Source organism: Leptodactylus fuscus, chromosome 7 (genome assembly GCF_031893055.1).
Source record: "Leptodactylus fuscus isolate aLepFus1 chromosome 7, aLepFus1.hap2, whole genome shotgun sequence".
Classification (NCBI taxonomy): domain Eukaryota; kingdom Metazoa; phylum Chordata; class Amphibia; order Anura; family Leptodactylidae; genus Leptodactylus; species Leptodactylus fuscus.
In genome coordinates, this window is record NC_134271.1 from 9,985,357 (window position 1) to 10,001,556 (window position 16,200).

The 16,200-nt window shown below is 48.4% G+C and overlaps 1 protein-coding gene across 1 annotated transcript; it reads left to right on the top strand.

The window, feature by feature from the left end:
- Positions 1-1,975: 1,975 nt before the first annotated feature.
- On the top strand, positions 1,976-14,800 carry COPB1 (coat protein complex I subunit beta 1). The gene is made up of 22 exons (XM_075280944.1): positions 1,976-2,076; positions 2,699-2,841; positions 3,065-3,294; positions 3,716-3,885; positions 4,201-4,315; positions 4,518-4,610; positions 6,179-6,316; positions 6,469-6,588; positions 7,105-7,212; positions 7,298-7,444; positions 7,565-7,710; positions 8,947-9,043; positions 9,128-9,288; positions 9,450-9,570; positions 9,940-10,167; positions 10,257-10,436; positions 10,664-10,808; positions 12,214-12,333; positions 12,460-12,605; positions 12,717-12,806; positions 14,298-14,453; positions 14,536-14,800. The coding sequence occupies exons 2-22, from the start codon at positions 2,751-2,753 to the stop codon at positions 14,593-14,595; spliced, it is 2,862 nt and encodes a 953-aa protein (XP_075137045.1). The 5' UTR covers positions 1,976-2,076; positions 2,699-2,750; the 3' UTR covers positions 14,596-14,800.
- The last annotated feature ends 1,400 nt before the right edge of the window (positions 14,801-16,200 follow it).

Genomic DNA, 16,200 nt, shown 5'->3' on the forward strand with positions numbered 1-16,200 from the left:
TGATGCTGCGGCTGCAGTGACACTCACACCAGGCTGGGCTCTACCATCCTCTCCACACCGCGAGTGAGGGCAGGGTCTGGGCGCCCCTCTCTGGCATCCTTTGATCCGCTGCTCCTTTATACACAGCTCCAGTGCCAGCCATGCGATGCTGGCCCGATAAGGGAAAAGTACCAAAAAGGCCTCCCATTGATTTCATTGGGTAGCGCACATATGCCGCCTCCCATTCAAGTCAATGGGAGCTGCTTTTTACGCGCTGATTCTGAACGTGTTTTTACGTTCAGAATAAGCGCAGCGTTACATCGTGTGAAGGCTCCCTAACAGTACAATGATCCTGAGCACAGCAGCAAATCTGAGAGCGACTGAAAATGAAAAGTCACAGTCCAGAAAACTGAAATAGTAAAATAATAGATTTCAGACAGTATAAGGCTAAGGTTGGGGGCTACATGGTGGCTCAGTGGTTAGCACTGCAGCCTTGCAGCTCTGGAGTCCTGGGTTTGAATCCCGCCAGGAACATCTGCAAGGAGTTTGTATGTTCTCCCCGTGATTGTGTGGATTTCCTCCCATTCTACAAAGACATACTGATAGGGAAAAATGTACATTGTGATCTCTATAGGGGGCTGACAATCTACATTAAAAAAAAAGTATAAGGCTAATGTCCTGCATAGCGTGGAGCACTTTTATCTCTGCCGCTGTCAAAAATAATTCTCAATGGGGTCCAGGACTGTCCACAGGTAACAACTATGTTAGCGAACGGGCTCCGTCTCCCATGGGACCTGAATGACGATAAACCCAGCACAAATGTGAACCTAGCCTGAGAACCCCCCAAATATCTCACACTTGATTTATAATAAAAAAAACAAAAAAACATGTTGATAATAATATTAAAAATAAACAATATTGGTCTTGCCTTACAGGTAAAAAGTCCAATCAATCTGTCCCGTTATTTACCCAGACAGTGGGGCAGGTTTGTGTGGCATATTGTCCAACAATCTTAACATACAGCCCAACTGGTGCATGGAAAAAGCTGCGGCCTCTTCCTAAATCAGTCGGATCAGAACGTAAATCTACAAATTTCCATCGGTGTCCAACAGCTAATGTCCGCGCAAGATTTTAGCATCCGATTTTTGAAGCGGACAGCTAAATCCTACATGTATTTATCTGTCCGCTTGAAAAATCGGACATCTTTGTAAACGGAGACTTAAGGACAGACACGGACATTAAAGGACACTACATGGTGTCTCATTTAACATAAAGCAAATTGTAACGGACACAGCTAAAATCTTGCGCGGACATTAGCATCGCACACTAGCTGTCAGACACCGACGCTTAAGGATCAGTTATAACGAATCTGTCCGGCCAAGGCCTCCCTACCCACGTTCGCGCTCTGTAGTGTGTGAGGTGCGGATTGGGGCGTGTTGCGCATATTTGGCGCAAGAAGGGTCTTGAACGACATGCGCCACAATATCATCCCTGACGTAGAGGTAATGACAAATTCACCCCAGTGGAGTCCTATAAAAAAAAACAAAGGCTGAGATTGTTGGTTTTTGCTTTTTTGGAATAAAAATGATGTACCGCAAAATGGTGTCGATGAAAAATACCGCTCACCCTGCAAAAGACGAGCCCGAGAATAGTTCGAGCCACAAAAAAAAAAAATATATATATATATATACCCCTCCCCCAGTGCAAAAAAAATGGAAATATAATAAGTTGTTGGTTTTGGAAAACAAAGAATAAGTTGATGTAGCAGAAGGGGTTAATTTCTCCCATGGAGACCTCCAGGCCGGCTCAGCCACATCACAGCACGGACACATTACTCGCGGCCTCCTATCACTTCCTGTGGCCGCTGCTAATAAACAGTCACTTCCGGGGCGGGCCTTCTGCTTCCGCTGTGCGTTCCATGACCAGAGGTTGTTCCGGTCGCTCTGCGTTCCATAGTGGTGAGCGCTTCCGGCTGTTTCTGCCTGCACTGGGCGGAGTTTCCTAGGCCCTGCCCGGCTTCCGTACTCTTGATGTGGCCTCAGCTCTTCCACGTCACCGAGAGGTAGAGATCGGCTGTGATCCCCGGGCCGAGAGCAGGTAATGTCCCCGGTGTCTCTCCCGCCCCTCTCGGGGTGTCTTTGGCTCTGTCACCTTCCCGGGCGGCTCCATCATCCCCGGCTGTGCCCGCCCGGGCCGCTGCCCCTCTCTTAGGTCTCCATCTTCCTGTCTATGGCGTCTCCCCAGTGATCTCCTTGTGTGTGTCCCACTGTCCCTCAGGTGTTACTTGTCTGGTGTCGCTGTGCGTTGTCATGTGACCTGCGACACGTTTACCACGTCCTGTCAGACTGCGCCGATCCGGTGCTGGTGAATAATATCCGCCATAGTGTAAGCGACGCCTCATCGTAAAACCGTATAATGTAATTATGTCATGATATGGCGGTCACAGGCCACTCCCCTTTTTCCGTTAAACGTCAATGCGTTCCGGGTGAATCAGGAATGGCGCCATTTACAGATCTCTCAGCGATGCTGATGTGTTTATCGTATTGACTATTACCATATTGTGAGGTACGTGAGCGCCCCCCATCAGTGATCTCAAGACTGGCGGGCAAAGGGTCATGTGACAGGAACGGAGGGGCCGCGGTGCTCGGGGTTCTCCAGACGTGACGTCCGCTTGTTACTCCGCCTATTGTCACTTTTTCCGTTATTTTCTTTTCTACAGGGCCAGAACCTGCCGGAAGTTTCTTCGTATATCTGACTGTGTCACTGCCACCATGACGGCCGCAGAGAACGTGTGCTACACCCTCATCAACGTCCCCATGGACTCGGAGCCGCCATCAGAGATCACGCTTAAGGCCGACCTGGGTAAGATGCGTCCGCAGGAACATGGGCGGAGAGAAGCAGAGATCAGTGGCGACTCTCCCCCAATCACCGCTGATCTCCGGTCATCCACATCAGTAGCAGGCTGATTGTCAGAGAAATCCAATATGGGTGTATTTTTGTAGGGCGAGGAGTCAAATTTGATGTTCATATCTCTCTGCCCCTCCTCCTCCCGTAACGCGTTGTCATGTGACCCTGTTTACCGCAGAGAAGGGCGACGTGAAATCCAAGACGGAGGCTCTGAAGAAAGTGATCATCATGATCCTGAATGGCGAGAAGCTGCCCGGGCTCCTGATGACCATCATCCGCTTTGTGCTGCCGCTCCAGGACCACACCATCAAGAAGCTTCTCCTCGTCTTCTGGGAGATCGTCCCTAAGACCACCCCGGACGGCAAGCTGCTGCAGGAGATGATCCTCGTGTGCGACGCCTACAGGAAGGTCGGCTATCCCTCATGGTATCTGCACTTGGGAAGGCTGGGTGACTCCTAATATGGCTGCCATAACAATGGTGACAATGGCACGTGCTTTGTCAGTATCCTTGGAGAGCTGTGTGACCGCTAATATGGCTTCCATTACTGCTATCACCCAGCTTTCCAGATCTTTGACTGATCGGATGACTAGAAGAACTGCACGGCCTCCAATATGACTGTCACCCAGCTTTCCACATGTGTAGGATGAAACAAGTGCCTAGTATAAGTCATTCCTGTGATGAGCCAGTCTTACACATCTTATCAGGAGCCTGGCAGAGTTGGGTGACGGCTCTAGTGGTGACTATATTGGCCGTCACCCAGCTTTCCCACAAGTAGAAGCATTGATTCCACTTTATATAAATCTGACGTCCCCTTATTTTAATCATCAGGATCTCCAGCATCCTAATGAGTTCATCCGAGGCTCCACCCTGCGCTTCCTGTGCAAGCTGAAGGAGGCGGAGCTCCTGGAGCCCCTCATGCCTGCCATCCGCGCCTGTCTAGAGCACCGCCACAGCTACGTGAGGAGGAACGCCGTGCTCGCCATATACACCATCTACAGGTAAATATGGCATCTCAGTCCAGACTGCGTCTAGAATGAATGACTGTCCACACTGCGGATGGATTTGTTACAATGTATCAGTGCAGACAAGCAGAACAGATTGCTCTAGACTGATACATGGCGACAAACCTCAGCTGTGAGTACGGAGGTCAGGTCAGAGGTTGGTATGGACAGCGACTCATCTGTGTGATGGATGGAGAGGCCCCTCATAGATGATCAGAGTCCACCGTACAGACGCCATTACTCTGTAGTCTGCGCTACGGGGGGGTTCTCGTGTCCTTGTCTCTCTGTGTAATAGTCAGTTTTCCCTTTTAGGAACTTTGAGCATCTGATCCCGGACGCTCCGGAGCTGATCCACGACTTCCTGGTGAATGAGAAGGACGCCAGCTGCAAGAGGAACGCCTTCATGATGCTGATCCACGCAGACCAGGTACACGGGGGAGGGGAATGACAACCTGCTGAATCCAAATCCCTGTCCTCAGATGGACACAGCTAACGGGATGGAGGGGGCATTGATGCAGAATGCCCCTATGACAACACTGCTGGCTTTGAGCACAGGACATTATGGAGTTCAGATTTTGGGTTGGGGGTCATTATCTACGGCTTCACTGACCTTGTCTTTTCTTCTTCAGGACCGCGCTCTGGATTATCTCAGCACCTGCATCGATCAGGTCCACACCTTTGGTGACATCCTGCAGCTGGTGATTGTGGAGCTCATCTACAAGGTGTGTGCTTACTGCCAATGGACCATCTATGGTTTCTACAGGATTAGACTAATATGGCTGCTCTCATCCCAAAACAGCGCCCCCCCCCGTCCTTGCGTTGCATCTGTTATTGTAGCTCGGCCACATTATCTTCTGTGGAGCTGAACTGTAATACAACAAGTAACCTGCAGGTAGAAATGGCGCTGTTCCTGGAAGAGAGCAGAATATTTGTGTGTTGGACCTTCCTCCACATCACAGCGTCCGCCCTTTAACCCTTTTGTGGACATCCGGCGTACTATTACGGTGCATGCCGGGTGTGTAACTATGGTGGCCGCCATAGCCGACGGGTGTCTACTGCTTTACGCAGTAGACAACCGGCACTAATGTCTCCTATTGGAGACATTAACTTCTCCGGCGCCTTTGACCGTGGCATGGGCGCGGCCATTTTGCCGGTTGCCTAGAGCATGCTCCAGGGCCGACGTCACATTTCCATTACAGCCGGGAGCCTTGTAAAAGCTCCCGGTCGGTCTGCTTTCTCTTTCTTTTGCAGGCTGGTCTATGCAGCCTGCAAAAGAAATGATGATTTTTTTTGCAATGCATTAGTATTGTAATGCATTGCATTAGTGATCAGACCCCCTGGGGTTCAAGACCCCTAGTGGGTCTAATAAATGCAAAAAAAAAATTACAAAAAATAAAAATAAAAATTATTAAAAAGTAGTAAAAATTCAAATCACCCCCCTTTCCCTAGAACACAAATAAAAGTAGTTAAATACTGTGTAACACATACATGTTAGGTATTCCTGTGTCCAAAATCGCCCGCTCTACAAATCTATAAAAATATTTTTCCTGTTCAGTAAACGCCGTAGCGGGAAAAATAGTCGAAAGTGCCAAACCGCTGTTTTTTCACTGTTTTGATTCTGATAACAATTTTAATAAAAAGTGATCAAAGCAAAAGCAATTCCCCAAAATGGTAGAACTAAAAAGTACACCCGGCCCCGCAAAACAAGACGCCCTATACATCCCCGTACACGGACGTACAAAAAAGTTACGGCTGTCAGAATATGGCGACTTTTAGAAAAATAATTTTTTAACACAGTTTTGGATTTTTTTTAAAGGGGTTAAAATGTAAATAAAACCATATAAATTTGGTATCCCTGGAACCGTACCGAAACACAGAATATAGGGGCCCGGTCATTTTGGCTGCACAGTGAACGCCGTAAAACCGAAACCCGTGAGAAAGTCGCAGAAATGCATTTTTTCTTCAAATTCACCTCATTCAGAATTTTTTCCAGCTTCCCAGTACATTATATAGAATAATTAATGATAGCATCATGAAGAAAAATTTGTCCCGTAAAGATTAAGACCTCATATGGCTCTGGGAGCGGAGAAATAAAAAAGTTATGGGGTTTAGAAGGAGGGGAGTCAAAAACGAAAATCAAAAAATGCCATCGGCGGGAAGGGGTTAATAACCTGCACCCAAGTAGTGAATATTATGGTGATCGGATCATTTAAGCTCCAGCCATTGGTTTGGTTTGATATGGTCGGGTGTCTGCACTGTTGGGCTATAACCATGTGTCTGTGTCCGGCAGGTATGTCACGCCAACCCCTCGGAGAGAGCGCGATTCATCCGATGTATCTACAATCTGCTGCAGTCATCCAGCCCGGCCGTGAAGTATGAAGCTGCGGGGACACTCGTCACCCTCTCCAGCGCTCCCACCGCCATCAAGGTGTGTTTTCTACGTAATGGGTGAATGATACAAAGTAACCAAGTCCAGGCAGTGTGGTGGGGTCGGGGTCTACCACACCAGGTCCGCAGTATAATGTGCACAGCGCTCTGCTTTACCGCAGCCTCTCACTCTGCATGTTCTGCTTTCTCCAGGCGGCCGCTCAGTGCTACATCGACCTGATCATCAAGGAGAGCGACAACAATGTCAAGCTGATTGTTCTGGATCGTCTGATAGAACTCAAGGATCACCCGTCCCATGAGCGTGTCCTGCAGGTGGGAACCTCACACAATGGGGGAAATTTATTAAAGGGATCCTATCATTAAAACACAATTTTTTTGTGACTAACACATAGGAATAGCCTTAAGAACGGCTATTCTTCTCCTACCTTTCGATGTCTTCTCTGCGCCACCGTTAGGTATAAATCCCGGTTTTCGTCGGTATGCAAATGAGTTCTCTCACAGCACTGGGGGCGGGCCCCAGCGTGCAAACAGCAGTGGGGGCATTCCCAATGCTGCGAGAGAACTCTCCAGCGCCGCCTCCATCTTCAGGAACAGCCTCTCTGCGCGTCTTCTTCCGGTGCTGGCGGTCAAACTATTAGGCCTCGGGCAGAGTCGTCTGCGCATGCCGGTGGCCTGTGAGCATGTGCAGTCGGCATTTCCTCTGCACGATATTTTCTCACTGCCAGTGGATGGAAACGTCTGCCTGCAGATGTAAGGCTTGTTGCAGTGTATTTTATCATGTATGTTGCTGCCTTTCGCTGACCTCATGTCCTATCTTACTCACCCCAGGATCTGGTCATGGACATTTTGAGGGTCCTCGGCACTCCTGACCTAGAGGTGCGCAAGAAGACCCTGCAGCTGGCGCTGGACTTGGTGTCTTCAAGAAATGTGGAGGAGGTAAGACCCGCATGTGCCAGGATTACGGGAGGGGATCTTTGTGTGGGCTGGATCGGGTGATTAATTCTCTGTCGTCTCATTGCAGCTGGTGATTGTCCTGAAGAAGGAAGTTATAAAGACCAACAACGTGACCGAACACGAGGACACCGACAAGTACCGTCAGCTGCTAGTCCGTACCCTACACTCCTGCAGCGTCCGATTCCCAGACATGGCCGCCAATGTCATCCCTGTGGTACGTACAGAGCTCACGACTTTAGATATCTGATGAAAGGCGGATCGTTACCGCACTTGTAATCCAGACTCTCTGAAGATCCGGCATTTTGCAGTTATGCTCCCCTTCTTGTGTCTGCAGCTGATGGAGTTCCTGAGCGACAGTAATGAGGCGGCGGCTGCTGACGTGCTGGAGTTTGTGCGAGAAGCGGTTCAGAGGTTCGATAACCTGAGGACGCTGATCGTGGAGAAGATGCTGGAGGTGTTCCATGCTATTAAAACCGTGAAGTGAGTAACTGCGCCACAGCCGTTGCTCTTCCCTCTTATGTTATATAACCCGGTTCAGCAGCTGTAGCAGACCAGGGCGTAGGCAGCCATGTTCCACACCTATGTCATGGGTTGGCATATGGTATCTGCTGCATTAGGTGCCTTAGGCATTATTCACACTATGACGAGTCATCCATGCAGCCCAGACATAATACTGTCAGTTCAATACAGTAGTGATCCGTGTGCTCAGGAGCTCACTGTGAGGGGCTTCATGGTCCTGGGTGTAGCCACAGTAACTGAAGTGAAGCCTCAGTCCTTTACCTTGCAGACTGCGTTCTAAGATGTGCAAACCAGTGTGTTCTATTTCCTGCCTGAATAAGGCTATGTTCACATTTAGGTCGCTTGTCCGTCTGACGGACTGTCAGAAAAATCTCTGGGTCAAAACTACTCTAGGCTGAGCGTTTTTTTAATCTGGCAATTCCAGTTTAAAGGGATTCTATCATTAAAATGCTATTTTTTTCTGGGTACCATGTAGGAATAGCCTTAAGAAAGGGAGTCAAACTTCTAGGCCTCGGGCAGAGCCAACTGCGCATGCCCGCAGGCCATAAGAAAACGGCCACTTACACAGTATTGTAAGCGGCCATTTTCTTGTGGCCGGCAGCCACGCACAGTCGGCTGCCCGAGGCCTAGAAGTTTGACCCCCAGCGCCGGAAGAAGACGTGCAGAGAGGCCGTTCCAGAAGAAGATGGAGGCGTCGCTGGAAAGTTCTCTCACAGCATTGGGGACGCCCCCAGTGCTGCGAGAGAACTCATTTGCATACCGACGAAAAATGGGATTTATACCGAACGGCGGCGCAGAGAAGACATCTAAAGGTAGGAGACGAATAGCCTTTCTTAAGGGTCCTTGGCTTCTTAAGGCTATTCCTACGTGTTATCGAGAAATTGCATTTTAACGATAGAATCCCTTTAAATCGGATTCTTGGCAGACCCCATTATGACCAATGGACGCCGGCAGGTTTTGTTCTTGTCACTTTCGGGGTCCGCCCTCTGACTGACCCAAAGAATGGGAATCAAAGCACAGATGTGAACATAGCGTAGTTGTTTTGTTGGTATAGTCCTGCTGCTCTGTGAGCCGGACCACCACCACCACCACCTTACACTAATACAGCCTACGCCTAGTGTTTGGCTCTGACCCAGTATATTTACCGAGCAGTGGTATATACATTGGCGCAGGATTCTAACACACCTTGTGTTGCAGGATTTACCGGGGAGCGCTGTGGATTTTGGGAGAATATTGTAGCACAAAAGAAGACATCCAGAGCGTGATGACAGAAGTGCGGCGGTCCCTGGGAGAGGTGAGTGATGATGGCGGAGACAAGACTCCTGATGGGGGCTGATGATGATGGAGGAATGATCGTCACTACTCCATTCTACTCCAGGTCCCAATTGTGGAGACTGAAATTAAGAAGGAGTCTGGGGAACTGAAGCCGGAAGAAGAGGTGACAGTCGGCCCCTCACAGAAGCTGGTGACCGAGATGGGCACGTACGCCACCCAGAGCGCGCTCAGTAGCTCCCGACCTACAAAGAAGGAGGAGGAGAGGTGAGTATGCACTGAATATTTGTATTCAACGTAATTTATATCCTGTATAATACTCCAGTCACATCCAGAGCTGCACATATAGTTCTGATTAGTATTATTGGAAGCAGTCAGTATGCCTGTATGCTATTACAAGTAACCCTTCTCTGTGCTGCCCCCTTCAGGCCGCCACTCCGTGGATTTCTGCTGGATGGGGATTTCTTTGTTGCTGCTTCTCTCGCCACCACCTTGACCAAGATCGCCTTGCGCTACGTGGCTTTAGTGCAAGATAAAAAGAAACAAAATGTAAGTGTGAACCCAAGTATAGCCCCTGGTATATTGGGGAGGCCATCTTATATACTTGGGTGACCCCTTCTGTGCTGTAAATGGGAATGAAGCATCAATAGTGACCTCTTTTACCCAATGTCGTGTGTATATAAAGGTTCACTATTGTATATAGCGCAGTCCACGTACTGCAGACTTATCCTACTGTGGTCTGACAATGGATTTGCTGCAGATTCCATGACTATCCATGACCATGATACTGAAGCCTAATGTCTGATTAGATCTGGTCAGAAGGATGATGGGGGTGATGGTCATCCTGCACTTCAGCTCATTGCGGTTGTGTCTTCATCATGACATAAAGCTGATGGTGAATCTTCTCTCGCCCTTCAGTCCTTTGTGGCGGAGGCCATGCTCCTCATGGCGACCATCCTGCACCTAGGCAAGTCCTCTCTCCCTAAGAAGCCGATCACAGATGATGACGTGGACCGGATCTCGCTCTGTCTGAAGGTTCTGTCCGAGTGTTCTCCTTTGATGAACGAGATCTTCAACAAGGAGTGCCGCCTGTCACTGTCCCATATGCTGTCCGCCAAACTGGAAGAGGAGAAGCTGTCCCAGAAGGTGACCCTGACCCCTGGACATATGTATTGTCTACATGGACAGAGGTGACCTGGAATCTGTATACTCATATCTTTTCTTATCCCGAGTAGAAAGAATCTGAGAAACGGAACGTGACTGTTCAGGCCGATGACCACATCTCCTTCATGCAACTGACCGCCAAGAGCGAGATGGCCTCCAAGGAGGATCAGTTCCAGCTAAGTCTTCTGGCAGCCATGGGGACCACACAAAGGAAGGAGGCGGCAGATCCACTGGCGTCTAAGCTCAACAAGGTAAAGTCTACGCTTCCCATGATATAACAAGGGGGCGGGGCTGTGACAACCGCACAGACGTGATATACAGGCTGGTTGTCAGTAGTAATAGATGAATAGCTGTGCTGTAATATAAGGTGTCTGATCACATGTCATTATATCAGTGATGTCAGTAATAGGGGGCGGGGCTGTGACAACCTCTTAGACTTTTGTGTGGATCTCCTCATCTGGATGTTTTGTGTTTGCAGGTGACACAATTGACAGGGTTCTCGGATCCGGTGTACGCAGAGGCCTATGTGCATGTGAATCAGTATGACATCGTCCTGGATGTGTTAGTTGTCAACCAGACCAGCGACACCCTACAGAACTGCACCCTGGAGCTCGCCACGTTAGGTAAGAAAACAACTTCTAACCAGGAAACTCAGCCATTAATAATGTAAATGGAAGAACACGACAACTAGAATAATTGGTTTCTCCAAATCCAACTTCAAAGCGGCCGCAGGCTCGGGGTGCGTGTAGTTTGATTCGGTTTGTGGTGCAATGTCTGACCACCAGGTCCCCCACGATCTGGGGGGACAGAACCACCCCCAAAGTCTCCTTGTGAATGGAGTGCTAGCGCATTTGTGTGACCAGCACTCCATTCACTTCTATGGGCCTGCCGGAGATTTCAGTCCTGGTTCACATTAGATTTTGAGTTGAAAAACTGCAAAAACCTGAACGTGAACAAAATTCCCTTAGTGGAGTCCCTCCTAAAAACAGACATTGGCAGATCTGGTGTTGTTTTCATTACCCAGTACGGGCTTCCCTAGCGTTGGGTCCGGCGACTGCAACATTTGGTTGTATGTTAGAAATATGGCTAAGGCAAGTGAGTGGCACAAACGGTTAACAGACCCTTGTGCTGCACAAACAGGGAGAAAGATACAAAAGCCAAAATTTCATTAGAGATCCAGCTGCAGGCAGAGAACACGGACTGTGGGGATAAGTGCCCGAAGACCTGCAGCGAGCGTTTCTGACGCCGACACCAAGGCTTCGTGTTGGTCTCCATGTCTGAACTGCCAAAAGGTTCAGCTAAACTGAAGTTTATGTCTGGAGGAGGAAAAATGGAGAACCCCTGCCTAAAGTGAAGCATTCTAGTGATCGGTCATGCCATCGTGCTGGAAAGCTGGAGGGCGAGATGGATTCAATAACATATCCGGAAAACTGAGTCTTTGAGGAAGCTGAAGCTTTGGAGACAGGATAAAGAACCCAAGTGCACCAAGGTTTGGTTTCAGAGGAAGTTCCGGAAGGTTCTGGAGAGGCCATCACCGCCGACTAACTCGAATCCCATAGAAAATTTTGGGTGCGAAGTGAAAACTGAAAGCTGGTATCTCGCTATGCTGCAGGCCATGATGGCAGACGCCGCGCTACGAAAGATACCAGTCATGAAAGGGTGAATAATTCTGAGTCCTGAGAAGTGTTGGATTTGGAGAAACCTCTTGTTACCTGTTACATACGTTGCGCTCTGCCATTTACATTCCTCTTATTTTAATTGGTTTATTGGAAACGCCGAAATAACTTTGAAACTGTAGTTCTGGGCTGTGGCCAGCAGGTGGCGACAGTTGTAGTTCTGGGCTGTGGCCAGCAGGTGGCAGCAGTGCTTCGTCCTGGGTTATATGTATGTTTTACATAAGTGAGGTTTATCCTTAGTCCATCTTCACGATTCCTTGAGCGATCAGCGGCGCCTGTGCGGATCAGCGTTCATCTTTGTGTGAGAGCTGTGGGTTACTATTCTAAATCTCTCTGATTTTCTTCCTTCCAGGGGATCTGAAACTTGTAGAAAAGCCGTCGCCGCTGACTCTCGCCCCTCACGACTTCGCAAACATCAAAGCAAATGTGAAAGTCGCCTCAACAGAAAACGGAATTATATTTGGAAACATCGGTGAGTCTCTAATAACAACTAAACCACATAGTATATGGGAATGTGGCTGCCGTATACAGATGTGCACTCATAGTATATAGGAAGATGGCTGCCATGTGTGGTAACCTGCTCTTTGTATCCATGCAGTGTACGATGTATCCGGAGCAGCGAGTGACAGAAACTGCGTGGTCCTCAGCGACATTCACATTGACATCATGGATTACATCCAGCCCGCCAGCTGTACAGACACCGAGTTCAGGCAGATGTGGGCAGAGTTCGAATGGGAAAACAAGGTGAGCGCCAGCGCCATGTCATTGTCTTCACACTAGAAGTGGCGGCGGCGGCGGCTGCTGATCCTATGGAGGAGACCTGTCACTCAGCTGCTGCTTTCTATCTCTATCCAGGTCACCGTTAACACTAACATCATAGATCTGAACGAATATCTGCAGCACATCCTGAAGTCCACAAACATGAAGTGTCTGACGCCGGAGAAGGTGAGTGCTGTGGAGCCATCAGTGCTGGAAAATAAATGCTGCTCCACCTCCACATACCGAGTGTATAAGGAGAACTCTAGAGGGAAGACCCTGTGAACACATCGTAAACCCTCTGCCCCCCGATACCTCTCCAACACCAAGAGCTTAATCCTCTATGGACCTCCATAATAAGAGGAATCGTGGTGTACACATATTATGTACTCTGTATTATACTCCAGAGCTGCGCTCACTATTCTGCTGGTACAGTCACTGTGTATATACATTACATTACTTATCCTGTATTATACTCCAGAGCTGCGCTCACTATTCTGCTGGTGCAGTCACTGTGTACATACATTACATTACTTATCCTGTATTATACTCCAGAGCTGCGCTCACTATTCTGCTGGTGCAGTCACTGTGTACATACATTACATTACTTATCCTGTATTATACTCCAGAGCTGCGCTCACTATTCTGCTGGTGCAGTCACTGTGTACATACATTACATTACTTATCCTGTATTATACTCCAGAGCTGCGCTCACTATTCTGCTGGTGCAGTCACTGTGTACATACATTACATTACTTATCCTGTATTATACTCCAGAGCTGCGCTCACTATTCTGCTGGTGCAGTCACTGTGTACATACATTACATTACTTATCCTGTATTATACTCCAGAGCTGCGCTCACTATTCTGCTGGTGCAGTCACTGTGTACATACATTACATTACTTATCCTGTATTATACTCCAGAGCTGCGCTCACTATTCTGCTGGTACAGTCACTGTGTACATACATTACATTACTTATCCTGTATTATACTCCAGAGCTGCGCTCACTATTCTGCTGGTACAGTCACTGTGTACATACATTACATTACTTATCCTGTATTATACTCCAGAGCTGCGCTCACTATTCTGCTGGTGCAGTCACTGTGTACATACATTACATTACTTATCCTGTATTATACTCCAGAGCTGCGCTCACTATTCTGCTGGTGCAGTCACTGTGTACATACATTCCATTACTTATCCTGTATTATACTCCAGAGCTGCGCTCACTATTCTGCTGGTGCAGTCACTGTGTATATACATTACATTACTTATCCTGTATTATACTCCAGAGCTGCGCTCACTATTCTGCTGGTACAGTCACTGTGTACATACATTACATTACTTATCCTGTATTATACTCCAGAGCTGCGCTCACTATTCTGCTGGTGCAGTCACTGTGTACATACATTACATTACTTATCCTGTATTATACCCCAGAGCTGCGCTCACTATTCTGCTGGTACAGTCACTGTGTACATACATTACATTACTTATCCTGTACTATACTCCAGAGCTGCGCTCACTATTCTGCTGGTACAGTCACTGTGTACATACATTACATTACTTATCCTGTATTATACTCCAGAGCTGCGCTCACTGTGTACATAGACATGTGGAGCTGAGATATAACTTCTCATAGACTTTGTGATTGAGGTGATTTCTGTTTTTCTTCAGGCGCTGTCCGGTTACTGCGGTTTTATGGCCGCCAATCTCTATGCTCGCTCCATATTCGGTGAGGACGCTCTCGCCAATGTCAGCATTGAGAAACCGATCCACCTGGGACCTGATGCTCCGGTGACCGGTCACATACGGATCAGAGCCAAGAGCCAGGTGAGAGCTCCCCCTGATTGTGTTTCGCAGGATCTTGTGGACATCGGCGAGCATTTAGTAATGTCTGGTGTTTCTCCCGCAGGGCATGGCACTGAGTCTTGGGGACAAGATCAACCTATCTCAGAAGAAGTCTACTGTATAGAGAATCCCGTCCCCTGTCTCCTCCCACTCCGCGTGCTTTGTAGAGCTTAGGATCTGCAGCGGATCACTGACCTCTGACTCCAGGATCCAGTCCATCGATTTTAAGTTTCTAGATCTCTTCTTATTTGTTCTGTCCATTGACCCGGCCCGAAGCCGTCATGTGATTGAATGTCCGCACTTCCAACAATAAACGCCTCTTTTGATTATTTTGTCGGGTTGAGTTTTTTCTAGGGATCTCGACAGGGATCGGATAATCTTGGAGTCACTAAATTCTATGTAGAGGTTCTGTATCAATACCTGGGAAAGCTGAGTGACAACCAATATGGCTGCCTCTGTCACTACCACCCAGCTATTCTTACAGTGGATACAAAATAAATCTCCTACTGTCCAAGGAAAGCTGGGTGACGTTTATGGCAGCCATATTGTTTGCACGGGGATGCTGCATTGCCTTGGGGGCCACATCTTTCTGATAGATTTGGGGCCCCTGTCCAGGACTAGACCAGATTTTACAGTCTGTTTTTGCCCACAGGCCGGAGGCCTAAGAACTAGGACACGTCCAGAAATGGGCACCGACTTTGCCTTATGGCGTGTGTCATAGACTTGGTGCCGTTTCGGTCACTTTCATCTGGGTTCATCCAATGAAACTATAGGACGGTATTTATAAATGTGCAGTGCGCGTGCGCCGGCTCAGCTCTATTAGGCTCTGTGCAGTAACCGAATCCTCCCTGGTGTCCTCCTCATCATCAGCGGCGGCTCCCATAATTCGATGATGTGTTCAGTGTTTTATCGGAGGGTTTGTCAGATCTTTGTGACCTCATACGACAAGCGGCGTGTAATGAACTGATTGCATCAACGGCAGCTGATTCCTCTGGGATGCCGCAATCCGCACACGTGAGTCAGAAGCTGCGTTTATCATCCGAAGAATCCCGGATGTGTCTGTAGTAGGAAAGGTGCAGTTACCCGGGTTATACGGCCCATCACCAGCAAATCGGGAGCAGTCACAGCAGCACAGAGTGTTTTAAGAGAGGACTCTAGATCTGATGTCAAGACAAACATCTGAAATGTTTCTAAACAGTCTTTTCTTTCTATGAGATTAAAAGTTATTGCGCCCCCTAGAGATGGTAGGCTGTAATAGACTAGTCAATGATTCTGCGGGACTCAGTTGACAGATGTGCTCGAGGCCACTCAGGTTGCAACGTGCGGCCTGGCGTCGTCCTGTGGAAAAACAACTGAGACGGTTTGGACCGGTTTGACGTTGTCCACGTGATCTCCAGACCAATCTCTGGCTATTGTTGTGTCCAGACACAGGCGGGACAAATGGCTGAAGAAATTAGACCTCCATTGACATCTTGTTGCGCACCGTGAAAGCCTTTGAGAGTAGTGATGTGAGATCAATGGCTCACCTGAGGCTGGATGTCTGACTTTGTAGGTCAATGTCATGCAGCCGCCTTCTGATGGTTTATGTCCACGCCATTTGCTGTTCTACGCTTGGGATGTGATGAGTAATTTCACTTTCGGTACGGAATGGATGACGACGCGCCAATCTTACGATCAGACAATCTGTCCATGTAGAGGTTTATTTCCGCGCACCTTATACCGTCCTTCT

Coding starts and splice junctions, on each gene's coding strand:
- COPB1 (XM_075280944.1), top strand. CDS start 2,751: ATGACGGCCGCAGAGAACGTGTGCTACACCCTCATCAACGTCCCCATG. Junction 3,886..4,200: donor GCCATATACACCATCTACAG/GTAAATATGGCA, acceptor TTTCCCTTTTAG/GAACTTTGAGCATCTGATCC. Junction 6,589..7,104: donor CCCATGAGCGTGTCCTGCAG/GTGGGAACCTCA, acceptor TACTCACCCCAG/GATCTGGTCATGGACATTTT.